This window comes from Prionailurus viverrinus, chromosome A2, assembly GCF_022837055.1.
Source record: "Prionailurus viverrinus isolate Anna chromosome A2, UM_Priviv_1.0, whole genome shotgun sequence".
Classification (NCBI taxonomy): Eukaryota; Metazoa; Chordata; class Mammalia; order Carnivora; family Felidae; genus Prionailurus; species Prionailurus viverrinus.
In genome coordinates, this window is record NC_062562.1 from 56,609,537 (window position 1) to 56,622,717 (window position 13,181).

General features: G+C 59.3%; 1 protein-coding gene across 1 annotated transcript; it reads right to left on the minus strand.

Moving 5' to 3' along the window:
- Positions 1-4,819: 4,819 nt before the first annotated feature.
- Positions 4,820-6,317, minus strand: LOC125149011 (histone H1.10). The gene has a single exon (XM_047827514.1). The coding sequence runs from the start codon at positions 5,950-5,952 to the stop codon at positions 5,311-5,313; it is 642 nt and encodes a 213-aa protein (XP_047683470.1). The 5' UTR covers positions 5,953-6,317; the 3' UTR covers positions 4,820-5,310.
- Positions 6,318-13,181: the final 6,864 nt, after the last annotated feature.

Genomic DNA, 13,181 nt, shown 5'->3' on the forward strand with positions numbered 1-13,181 from the left:
TCAGCAGGTGCTTCTGATGACTTAGCCCCATGTGGGACCACTGGCAGGTTGAGGCACCCTCCCAAGCCCCCTGGATGGCCCAAGCCGCATCTTCAGACACATTGTCAGGAGGTGCTTCTAACACGGTCTGAGAAAACGGGAAGCAGTCAGCAGAAATGGTCGTCACTGCCTGTCTTCAGGTGGGGTCTGTGTCCTCCACTTGGCCAGACCGCCCTGCCTGGCCTGGTGCCCATGCACATCTGTGTTAGAGACCCCTGGTCTCGTCCCTCCTCACCCGCCTTCCATGCATGCCCAGTTTGTAATGGGGAACTGCGATGGCTTTGTATTGTGTCCAACTGGGCTAAGCCGAACTACATTTCCCACAATTCCCTTCTCTGTGTGTTTCCTGTAGGGTGGGCCGCAAGGTGGATTCTGGCCAGATTTGGAAGGAAGCCATCGTTGTGATTGCCGATCTGCTGATTTACCTCCTTGGTGTGAGGCAGCACCAATGACGACTTTCCCTGGATTCTCCTTCGGTCTTGCTGACTCAGGGGTGTGCATGGTTAACTCTGACAAAGGGTCTCAGCTTCCACAGGGTACCGTCATCGCCAAGGTCAGAGGCACCACCGGGAACCAACACAACAAGTTGGTCTGTCCTGGCGTTCCAGCTTGTGCGGATTCAGCCTGCTCACGAGCTTCCCCTCCTGCCTGGGCACCTCCGGCTCCAGCCTCTGTCACGGTGATCCAGCCTCCTGGAAACTGTTTCATCGGCCCCGCAAGTGTGCAAGCCAGTTCCCTGTAACCGATCCGGTGTATGGGTGTGTCAGTGCCACTAGCCCTCCGGTTCTGCTTCCCCACCGAACTCTGACTGAGCAGGGACCCTGAAGCCCTGCTGACTCCTGCCTCGTGCCTGTCCGTGTACCTGCTGCTTTCACCGTTCCCCAGACTCAGGAGCTTTTGTCACACTGGGGGCCTGTGTCATTGCTGCTCCCGCCTGGACTGTCAATCCCCCAGAGCTGCCGGTTTGTGTGTCCTGTGCATCCTCCTCAAGAACAGGAAGCAGATCCCTGCCTCCTCAGCCAGTGTGTGCTCAATGAGTGACCATGGACTAGGCCATACAAAAGACCCCAGGGCCTCTTTGTTGCCTCAGGACTAATGGAGCTGCTAGTACAGCTAATGGGCCCTCTGGCTGTATCACCCAAAGTCTGATGCCTGGGACAGAGGGATGGCAGCACCCCTCCACCCCCGACCTTGTGCTGAGTGCTCAAGCCCCTCACCCCCATCAGGTTCTGTGCTCAGTACTAAGCCTTGCCCTGGCAAAGGGACAGATTCAGCTAGGTTGTTCAGTCAGTGGAGACCCCATCCTGTGGTCACTAAGGCCTGCAAAGGGGCCTTTCCAGTGTCTTCAAGGCTGTCCTGGGCCCAGGGAGTAGTTGCATCTAGGGACCCAGAAGGCAGACCTGAGTACCACCCCCTCCGCCTGAGGAGATCAAAGGGAGGCAGGTCCCAGCCCCACAAGAGGAAGAAGGGAGGGAAATCCTGGAGACCCCGGCCATAGGCAGTGTGTTTGGACCCCCTGGTTAACAGATGGGTGAGTAAAAGAAATCTTTCTTGGTTCCATTTAGAGACGAGGAAACTGAGGAATGGGGAGAACAGTCTTGCCCAGAACAAAAGACATGGTGGACAAGATCCAGAAAGCTGGCCTCAGCCTCCAGGGACCTGGTCCCACCCAACCCCCATCCCTATCAAAGGGTGCAGAGAGGAGACCAGGCTGGGGCCATTGCTAAGCCCATATTTTGCAGATAAGCAAATACACCTGGTCCCTTGCTTCCTCACTGCACCAGGGTCACTTGCCCCAGGAAGCCCTCCTCCAGAGCCTCCCAGTGTCATGAGCCTCCAAGGTTCACCTGGAATTGAGAGTCTTTGAAGTGAGGTCTAAAAGACACAGTAGGTAAATGCTGGGTCCCGGGGTCCTCAGTCCCATGCAGGAGCTGAGTGTGGTGTCAGGGCAGGAAATACAGCCTTCCCAGTCTCAGCTCCAAACCCACACGACAAGCTTTTAAACACTCCCCTCGCTGGGGCTGTCACAAGGCTGAGAGGAGACCTGTGCAGCTTGCCTTAGTGCTGGCCACATACAGAGTGTTCACATGGGGCTGCTTACAGCCATCCATTCTTCAACTTGGGGTGCAGGTCAGAGATGTGGGCCCCACCCCAAGGTGCAGCTCAGCTTGAAGAGTCTGAGTGAGCACCCCGAGAAGAGAGGAGGGGAAGGGCCTGTGGGTAGACAGTGGGACACTGGGAAAGTCCTTTCAGAAGAACAATTTAAAGGGATGACAAGGTGTCCAGGATGTGAGCATGGGAGGGTAAAGTGGGTCAAAGGAGTGAGAGACCAGATTGCAAGCGACAAAAAACCAATTCAAGTGAGCTTACGTAGAAAGCAATGTATCAGTTCACGTGGCAGTCAGATCTAACTAGCTTCAGGCATGGCTGGATCCAGAGGCTCCGTTAATGTCAGATTATCTATCTCCATCTTGTGGTTCCAACTTTCTCAGTTGGGGGTTCCTTTGTCACATGGGCTCTCCCTGTGTACTGACAAAAATGGCTACTGGTAACTCTGGCCTCCTGTCCCTACCTGGAGGAGGGAGCACCTCTTTTTCAGTAGCTCTGGGAAGAGTGCCAGGATTGACACTCATTCAACTCACTGCCTTCAAGAACCTATTTCTGACCCAATGGCTGTGGCAAAGTGAACGATGGAACGCTCTTCATTGGCCAGGTCCTCAGTCACATGACCCTCATGGAGAAATCCAGAGCCATGTGGCCTGAAAGTAGGGGGGTTTGGGTCATCAGAAAAATATTACAATGTCCTTTAATAGAGTGGGAGGCCTGCCCCATGGAGGGCTGGTCCATGGGCTATAAGGCAGGCCTTAGGATGGAGAGGACAGCCAGGGGCCCAAGTGTTCATGGAATGGAGACAGGAGACAGGACAGAGGTGGGGCGGCAGCATCAAAGCAAGAGGCCACTGGGGGAGCCAGATGGTATGAGCAACAGAGGGTGGGTTTGGGTGGGAAACACAGAAAGGAGGTGTTGAATAAAAAGGACCTGAAGGGCATTTTGGGGCCCTGGAGCTCCCTGTGATGTCTGCAAAGGATAGACTGTTGGGGATGGAGGGGCTTTGGTTAGGAAGGACTCAGAAGGGATGGAGCTCAGTGTGAATTGTTGCACGGGAAGGTACAGTGTCCCCCTGCCCGTGGCCCCTGTAGCAGCCCTTCTGAACCGTCTCAGAACCTGTTACCTGGGAGCTGATTGAAAAGCTAAGTCCTAGGCCCTGGCCTCAGACTGATTCTTGGATAACTGGGGTGAGGCCAGGTGGCATCTGGGCTTGGGTTTCTGGTTTAGGGAATGGGTGCGGAATCAGAGATCACATTCAGCTGGTCAGGAGAACCATCCCCCCCCAGAATCCTGGGTAGGCCGGGGCCTGTCCTGGCCTCTAGCTGCTGGCAGCCTCTCAGGTGGCCCTGCAGGCAGTATGGGACAGGAGCTGGACTGGCTCAATGATCCTGTAGCAAGGCACTGGCTGTGCCACCCCCTAGTCAAAGCTGCAAAATGAATGAAGCCATTACTGAAAGGCAAGTGGCCAGGGCATGGGCTGGCAGGGTGAGTGAATGGTCAGCCCTGGCCCACCATAGTCCCACATAGGTCCCAACCCAGGCCTCCTTCCTCCCTCCTGGACACCCCCAGTTCCCCAGAATCAGAACAGTCACAGCCAGGCTAGTAGGTGGAGGGGCACCTTGTCCTCAAACCTTCTGCCTAGAGAGCAATGATGTGCCAAGGGACGTGTCTGGGACTTGTCCCCGAGGCAGGAGGCAGCAGGGAGGAGCCCCCACCGACTTTAAGACACTGAAAGACCAAGTGGAGTGGCCACTCGCCCTGTGTGGAAGGATCTGCAGGGTGACAGATGGCTGAAGTGTTTGCTCTGTGACCCCCCACTCTGTGTGCAGGGGGAGGGTAGTGGCTGCCAAGCCCTGCTCCGGGATACCAGCAGGCCAGGGGCGCTTCTCCAGTGATGCTCCCTCCCTTCTCCTAGTCTCTAACACTAACACAGAGATCATCTCCATCTTTCACCTACCCCCAGCCCAGGCTTACCCAGTTTGGTACATGTACACACACACTGTTCTAGAACATTCCCTAGCTTCCAGAGCCCTCCTTTGGCAGGGTTGTCCTCATAGGAACATCTGTCAAAGGCTCAAACGGCCTTAAGAACTATTCCATATGCTGGACACCAGAGTGTCCCAGGGCTCAGGGTCACACTTTCCAACTTGTCCAGGAATCCTCCGGGGTCCCGCGTGTGCACTCCAGATGAACCAACAAGCTGAGGATCCGTGCCTTGCTCAGGCCACACCTCGGGTTGTGCTCAGTGTGCCAGAGCCCGAGGCTTCCACATTTCCAATATCCCTCTCACATCAACACAAAGTCTCAGTGAATTCGGAATAACTAACCTCTGCCAAGGCTCAGCCTGGTGGGACCTCGTACGTGCTGAGGGGCCCTGACCAGTAAGCCCAAAATGCCATGGCTGTCCCCTCCCCCTCTCCCCACCCCCGTCGGGGACCGGACCAGCCTATCTCCAGCATGTTTCCACCTCCGCACACTAGAGATCAGTCCCTTGAGGCTCCTTCCGGCATCAGCCAAGCGCCCCCTCCCCGCAGTTTCCACCCCTCACGGAGAACTCCAGGCCTACCTAGCTAACATCCGGGGTACCCAAGACCCTTGGGACCCACCATCCAACCCAAGCTGCTAGCCGACCGCACCCATCCCTACTCCACTCGGAAGAAAACGAGAGCGGTTCAAAGGTTTAAACAATTTATTGTGCCCCAAAAAGGCCAACAGGAGGAAAGGAAGGCCGCGTGGCCCCGCGCCCCGAGCGATTGTTTGTCGCGCACCCAAAGGCGGAGGGTGGGGAGTGGGGAAGGGCGGCGCGGCTGCGGCGTCTCAGCGCACCAGGGCCCGGCCAACCCGCGGCCCCCGCCCTGGCAGGCAGGCGCGGCCTCGGCCATTGGCGCCTAGGGGCCGGTTACCATGGAGACAGCCGTTGCCAAGGGCGAGAGCCAATAGGGGCGTCGCCTGGCCGTTTCAAAAATCTAAAGCAAAAACAACAACAAAAAACCGCTACGGCGGCGGGGGAGGGGGGGCAGGAAAGGGGATGGAGGGAGCCCCGGGCCCTCCGTGCGGCTCAGAGCAGGGGCGGCGGTGGCCTGGCCGGGCAACCGTACAAAAACCTACATACACTTGGGGTAGAAAAACCGAACACCGGAAAGACCCGGCAGGCCGGCGAGCTCACTTGCGGCCCTTGGGCACCTTGGGGACGCTGGGCTTGGCCGCCTTCTTCACCTTCTTGCCCCCGGCGGCCGCCGCCTTCTTAGCCTTGCTGCCTTTGTCCTTCTTGGAGGCGGCGCCCTTCTTGTGCGAGCGCTTCTCGGGCTTCTGGCCCTTGGCCGGCTTCTTGTCCGCGCGCCGGGGGCCGGCCGCGCCCGGGGCCGCCTTCTTGGCCTTGTGCGCGGCGGGCGCCGGGGCGGTGGCGGCCGCTGTGGCTCCGCGCCGCTCGCCGCCGCCCTCCAGCTTCTTGCGGTTGAGCTTGAAGGAGCCGTTGGCGCCGGTGCCCTTCACCTGCAGGAGCGTGTCGTTCTGCACCAGCGCCTTGATGGAGTACTTGAGGTAGGTGCGCCCGTTCTGCTGGTCGAACCACGCCACCTTCTTGGCCTCCGTGTAGATCTTGGCCAGCGACGAGCCGTTGCGCTCGCCCAGCCTGCGGATGGTCTCCACCACCAGCTGGCTGTACTTGCCCGGCTGGTTCTTCTTCTTGTTGTTCTTCTTCTTCTTGGACGGGGACAGCGCTGCCGAGCCGCCAGCCTTGGCCGCCTTCTTGGCCGCCCCCTCGGCGGTCGTCAGCGGCAGGGCCTCCTCGAGCTCCACAGACATGGTGGCGAGCGGGTTGGTGGCGGGCGGGGCGCGGAAGCCCGGGGGCCGCGCCGGGAAGAGGAAGGCGAGGGGCCGAGGGGGCGCCGGGGGACTGGGGGCGCGCGGCGGCTCCAGGCGGGAGCGGCCGCGGCCGGGCCTGGGGCCGGGCGGCAGGGCTGGGGTGGGGGCCGGGCCGGCCGGATCGGGGGTCCTGGGCCGGGGCCGGGGCCGGTGCCGGAGCCGGAGCGGAGGGGCCGGGGCGGAGGGGGCCGGAGCCGGGACCCTGCAGGAGCGAGGAAATCGGCCGAGGGAGCGCCGCTGCTGCCGCTACCACCGTTGCCGCCGGAGCTCGCTGGGCGTGCGCGCTGCGCTCTGGTGAGGAGGGCGCTCCGCTCCGCCTTTATAGCTCCGTGGCGGACCACGTTGAGAACAACAACAGCCTGGTCTGGAGCCAGCGCCAACTTGTGCTTCTTGGAGCCCCTTCCTCGGCCTCTGGCTTCCCGGGCAGCGCCTCCCGGGCGCCACCGAGCCCACCGCCGAGCGCCCCGGACAGGGCCCGAGCCTGCGGCGCAGCGGAGAAGCGGCCTGCGCCCGGGAAGGGCTCGACAAAGGGGAACGGAGGGGTGCACCCTAGGCTGCGGGAGCGCGAGTGGAGGGGGGCACCCGGTTTGGAGGCGAATAGCGCGGGCCCCGGGGGAGGCCGCGCGGCGCGGAGCTTTGCGGCCGGCAGCCAAGAGTGCGCCGCGGCCACCTAAGCCCCGAGCGCGTCCAGGGGGCCCCAGGCCTGCCCGCAGGACGAGCTTTAATTTGTCCGAACTAACACAGGGCACGCCCTCACGTGGTCGGCTGGGGCAATGTGAAGTGTGCTAGGACATCTTCGAGGGGGGTCTCCACCCGAGTCCGAGGGGACGGCGGCTGGAGGCGCCCTCCAGCTGTGCGCCCGGGGTCTTGTTAGGCCTAAGGGGCCCGGGCACCGCCCGGGAGGACGTGGGGGACGACCGCAGGTGTCTCTCTGAGGACATTTCTTAGCCCCCCCACCCCCACTGGCGCTGATGCTCCAAGTGCCCCATTTTGTGGTGCGCGAGTAGCCGCCACGGTTCCCTCCCCACCTCCCAAAGCCAAATGTCGGCTCCACGGTGGAGCAGGTTGAGCGAAATGTCGGGGTGCGACCCCCGGAGGAGTTCTCGGACAGGATGGGGGAGGGGAGTTGCTCCGGCCACACCCCTCCCATTCTCGTCTGGAGAGTGCGATTGAGAGCGGGTCCTGGAGACCGCTCGCCCGGCTCCTTTCTCCTGGTACAGGCGAAGTCCTCCGCAGAGGCTCGTGCAAGTCTGGCGGCCCTGAGCTGGGCGGGGTCTAGTGTCGCGGGTGCGGAGGAGGCGCCGGACGGTCTTTCTTGAAGCCAAAGAAGCCTCTGCTTGGGGAAGCTGAGACCATGGGGAGACACCTAGAGAGGAGAGCTGATCCCTTTGGGGTAAGTGATGTTAGGCCTGAGCATGGAGGGGTGGGTGGGTGGGACGGGACGTAGAAAATTTGGGTTTCAGGGTGGAGAGAGCTGGAGGCCCTCAAGTCCGGAAAAGCAGGGTGGGGGTGTTCTGGGCCTTCTGCCCCAAGAGTCCCCTCTTGTTGGCGCACACGCCCAAGCACAGACCCCGTTTGCCCTCTGACAAGCTAGTGAATAAGGTCCAGGAGAGGAAGAAATTGAAGCTAGGAAAAGGTGAGACGGGGAGTGGTTTTGAGGGGGGCGGGGGGTGTCAGTTGCTGGGAGCCAGGAAGGGCTTCACTCCCAGGGCAGTGAGTAGGGCCCATAGGGGAGGGGAGATAATCACAGGTCCCCGCAAAGAAGGCCAAGCCCCTCTTCCAGGAATGAGGAGCCCCCTGAGTGGACTGTCTGTCAAGGGCCAGGAAAACCTTGGGGCCTGAGACCTCAGCCAAAGTGAGAAAAGACCCCCAGGAATTTCCTGACTGAGAGAGGCTTCTGAAAGTGCCACAGAGCTGAGCCCTGGGGGCGGCCCTGGGGAGCAGAAAGGTCTTGCTGGGGTGGTCTTGCAAAGGTCTTGCAGAAACTGCACGTGACTTGAGCACAAAAACCACAGGTTCCGGAAATGCAAAGTGTGTGCAGGCTGGGCTGCTTGGAGGATGCAGTGCAGTGACCGAGAAGCAGGAAGACGGAGCTGCTGCGGCCCCCTGAGGAGTGTCTGTGCAGGAACAGGAGCCATCCAAGAATGAGCAGAGGGCACGCCGGGGGAGGTGGGCATGGCGGCCCTACCCAGTGGCCCAGGGTACATGGAGATGGGGCAGGAACAGGGACACCGGAAAGAGAGCCGGCCCAAGGAAATCAGGTGGAGGGGGGTAGCCAGGTGCCTGGCCTAGAGAGGCTCGAGCTTGGGGCTCTAAAGGTCAGAGCAAGAGCAGAGGGTGACGCCCCTGGTGGAACCCCGGCATGGGCCGCAGGGACATCCTCAGACTGAAATTTGCCCAGCCATTCTGGGAGAGAAGGTCGCTGGAAATGTGAATCTGGAGCAGGCTGGGTCAGGGGTGTCTTCCCTAGGGTCATCGTGCAGGGAAAAGGAGGATGTGGAAATGGTAGAAAAGGGAGGGGTGCTCCACTGGAGACAGAGGAAGAACGGTCAGAGAGGGAGGAGGAAACCAGGTGTGGCAGGTATCACGGAAGCTAAGGAAGAGAGAGTTTCAAGAAACAAGGGCTGGTCGGTCACCGTGCAGCCCCTTCAGAAAGTGGATCAGTCTATCAGAATGGACGGGCGAGCTTCCGGCCCTTGAGACCCCTGGGCTGGAATCTGCCTGGTTTGCCCCGTGGTTTTTAAAACATCAGGATTTAAAAAATCAGGTGATTTTGGGTAAAAATGTGTCCAGACTTCAGCTTTCCCTTCAAAAAATCTGAGGACTCACCCTGGGTGGGGGCAGAAAGAACAGGGCCTGAGTTAACAGTTTTTCTGCTAGATGGGCTAGACCCCCAACACCTGGTCAGTTTAGGGAGTGTGGCCAGTGTGGGGCAGAGGGAAGGTTCTCCAGCCCTGGGGGAGGCCTGGCCAGGGTTGGAGGGGAGAAGGAACCAGTGGAGGGAGTGAATACGTACAGGCAGGGCAGTGTGGCCCAGGCGGTCGGGAGGGTGCAGAAGACGTGGCTCAGAGTCCACACCGGCCCTAGTGGGCTCCCTGGCCTGCTGGTGGAGCAGGTGCTTGTGTGGGGGAGGGGAGCACTGCCTGTGGACCTGTAGACCAGGGCTCTGGGAGACTAATAATTCTAGGGCTTTGGGAACTGCCAGAGACACAAGTGGTTTCATCCCACTGGCCTCGTTATACAGATGAGGAAACTGAGGCCTGGGGCTAACTGGATGTCCAGTTAGCCAGGATTCTAGGCCTGGGGTGCTGCCAGCCTTCAGGGATGCTTCCCCACCCCCATCACCCCTCTATGGAAACGTAGGTGGGGAAGGCCTCAAGCAAACCAATGAAACATGACAAAATTTTGAAAAAGAAACATATGGAAGTGGCCAGAGCCTCTCTCTCTCTCTCTCTCTCTCTCTCTCTCTCTCTCTCTCTAGTTGAGCTCATCCAATCCTGGAGCTCCAAACACCATCCATACCCTGCTGACCCCCGTTTCTGTCAGCCCTCATTTCTGTCTCTCTCCTGACCAAAGGACTCTGGCATCCAGCCACCTGCCGCGGCCTCCACTGGGATGTCCAGACACATCTCTTCTGCGTCCTGGCTAAAACAGAACTCGTTTTTTTTTCTCTTGCAAACCTGCTCCTCTCCCCAAGGTTCCCAGGTAGTCCTAGCCCCAAAGCATAGACTCGCCCTGTTTTTTTTTTTTTTTCCCTCTACCCTCTCATTCACCCCATAGTTTCCTGTCACAGCTACCCCCAAACAGGTTCCTCCCCAAGCCCACCCCCACGCTCTCCAGTCCTCTCCATTCAGCAGCAGGCAGAGCAGCTGATGTGAAGTCTGATCCCCTGCTTCCCACCTCTGTTGAGAAGGCCTCCAGTGGCTTTTCATCAGACTTAAGAGGAGTCTGCACTCAGCCACACTGGCCTTTTTTTTTTTTTTTTTTTTTTTAATGTTTATTTTTTTGAGAGAGACAGTGTGAGCCAGGGAGGGGCAGAGAGAGAGAGGGAGACACAGAATCTGAAGCAGGCTCCAGTCTCTGAGCTGTCAGCACAAAGCCTGACGCGGGGCTCGAACTCACGAACTGAGAGATCATGACCGGAGCTGAAGTCGGATGCTTAACCCACTGAGCCACCCAGGTGCCCCTACACTGGCCTTTGTGTTCCTCACACAGACCCAGGGGACTCCCACCTCAGGGCCTTTGCACTTGCTGTGCTGCTGACTGCCTTTATTTCGATTGCAATCCATGAATACCTACCTCTTCAGGGCAGCCTCCGCGCCAGCCTGGCTGAAGTACCTGTATCACGTCATCCTGCTTTATCATCCTCTGATCATGTGCTTACCATTATCATCTGACCCTATTCTTATTTGCTTGTGTAAAACTGTAAGAACAGAGTGGGGCCTGCCTTGCTCCCTGCCAGATCCCAGCCCTGGCCACACCCTGCCTGCTGGGTACCCCTGTTCATTGCTGTCTGTACTGCAGCCAACAGGGAGACGGACCGGAGCCATGAGCTCCTGGTTTGACCTGGACCCTGGGCACTCCCCCAGACCTCTTGTGCCACCCACCGCCCCCCACCCCCCACTGCTCTGCCTCGGTTCCCCAGTTTGTGAAAAAGGGTTGGATGTGTGCAGTTTGAACGACCCTCCTCCAGCTTTGGCAGTCTGAGTCTGGACAGCCGAACCGAGATGTCCTCAAGAGAAGGTTGGACCCGGAAGAACACAGCCTGCCTGGAGGATGGGACATAAAACAGAGATCTTGGTGTCAGCAGAGGAGTCTGCTGGGCCTGATGGCAAGTCTGGGTCTAGGATGCAAAACCCCGGGCTCTGGGCAGGTTCCCTCCTGTGCTTCTGTCAGCCTCAGTGTCATCTGTAAAAGGGGTACACACACTAGAGCTCGGATGGAGGCACCTTCCCCTGGGAGGGTTTCAGAAGACCTGCGTGGGAGTCACCAGCCTAAAGGATGGGGTTCAGGGACCCTGCCCCCTGAGGGCCCTTCACCCGGAAAGGCCTCATTGGCTTGAGCCGGCTGCAGAGAGTTAACAGTTGAAGGCCAAAGAATCGGTCTCCCCAAAAAGGGTTTTTAACTGAGAGGTTGGCTCCAGCCTAGGCCTGGGCTGGGAGGGAGGGTGGCTGGGCCCAGTTTGGGATTTTAAATGTAAATAGAGAGGCATTAAGTACTTTTCAGCATTTAAGTGGAGACAAAGGGAAATTCACCAGGCGAGACGGTGGGGAAGGTTGCCTTTAAGATGCAAATGTGTATTGTGAAACCCTGAATGGGGACGTTGTTGGGGCCCTGGCCCCTAGCCCCTTGTGGCCGGGCAGTGGGCTCCGAGGGGTCCGTGGGTCAGACGAACCCGGGCAGAGTGGCCAGAGATCAAAGGAGTGGACAAGTCGCTGCTGAGGCTGAAAGGGTGCGAAACGTGGGGACCGAGGGAGCTTGGAGTTCCCGGAGGCCCCGCTTGCAGCGAGCCTGCTGGCCCCCCAGGCCCGAGTGGGGCGTAAAGGAAGAGCCGGGTGGAATGGGATAGGCCAGGGGGCAGGCTCTGAAGTGCAGGTGGCCCATGCTTAGGGCACCGGCAAAGCGTGAGCCCCGCGAAGGGTTCTAATACAGTACGCATTGTTTTAAGAATGGAGATAAGTAGTTCTCGTGGAAGAAACCAGACCTTCGTGGAACTTCACACAGCTTCGTGCCGTTTTCATTCGGAACGGCATTAAGGGAGAAGGGATGGCAGGACCGTGTGCACACGTCTGCATTTGGCCTTTAGGGGAGCCTTCACCCCAGGCACCTGCGGACCATGGGTGTCGAGTAAGAATCCCCAACCACTAGAAATAAGGCCGCGAGGGTGAAAGAATTGAGGGTGATGGGAGATTTGAACCTGTCTCCAGGAGCCAGCCGCCCCCTCCGTCCGTCCTCCAAAAGCAGGAAGGCTGCGGGACCCAGCAGCGGGCACAGGAGGAAAGGGGGGGTGGGGGCCCAGACTGCCCCGGCGCTGCCAGCAATCTCGCTGCCCTAACCCCAGGCCGCCTTGCCCCTCCCCCCAGTTCTTTAAAAGCTCGTTAGTTTTTTCTCAATGAAGTTGTTCGTGGTATAAAACCCAACGGTGTAGAAGTTAGGATGCGGAGGGAAAACCAAGTGCCCGCCCCTCGCCCCCACCGCCTGTCCTCCGCCCCGCTCTTGGCAGGCGCCCGCGGCTGAACGGGGGCCCTCGTGTCGCCGCTCCCTGTCGCACACGCAGTTGTGCTTCCCTATGTGTTGAACAGGACGTTTCCACTGACACATCCAGGTGTAACTTGGCCTTCGGAACAGGGCCCGGGTGTTTTCCACCAGCCCTGTGGGTGGACGTGCGGTGCAAGCCGGGACTAGCCTTCCTTGCTATCCTGGAAAGATCTAGAGGATTCGTCCTGTAAATGGGGTTCCTCTGTCCAAGAGATTTGCTAACTCTTGGTGACCTGAGACCAGGTTGCCCTCAAGAGCATGTCCCCCCACCACTTCCTACTGCCGTGCTGTGTCCCCACCTGGGGCCTTTTTCCACGCACGAGTGCCACCCCACAGGGAGACAGACCACTGGGCCCTCAGGATTCGTTTTTCTTCCTTTTCAGGTTTTGTAACCCCCAGCTGGTGTGCACGTGCCCTCCCTTGGGCCCCCACCTCAGGTGCTGCCATCACTCCTCAGGGCCTCTGTCCCCCCACCCCGCCACCCCCACTGCCCTCTCTTCTGGGCTGTGGCGGAGACTGGCTGTGGTCTGCCTCCTGCCTGCTTTTCTAAGTTCATGTCCCATTCTTCATTCCTGTCAGTGGCCTCAGCCGCCCACCTGGCTGCTCTGGGCTCACCCTACACTTGACTGCACCTCCCCCTGCCCCCAAGCAGCATCCCCAGCCCCGGGGATCCTGAGGGTTGGAACTGCCGTCTCTGTCCAGCCCTCCCGCCCATGTGTGCGTCACAGGGCCTGCATGTGGGCTGCTCAGAGAGCCTGGACCAGGGGTGAGGATTTGAAGGAGGGAGTGAGCAGTGGAAACTAGAAAATGGCTTCTCCAGGCTCCGCCCTTGAGTAACTGTCCCCTCCCAGGCTCACCCTTGGGTGGGGACCAAGGAGAGCAGCTGAGAGGAACTGGGTTGTTAACGTTAG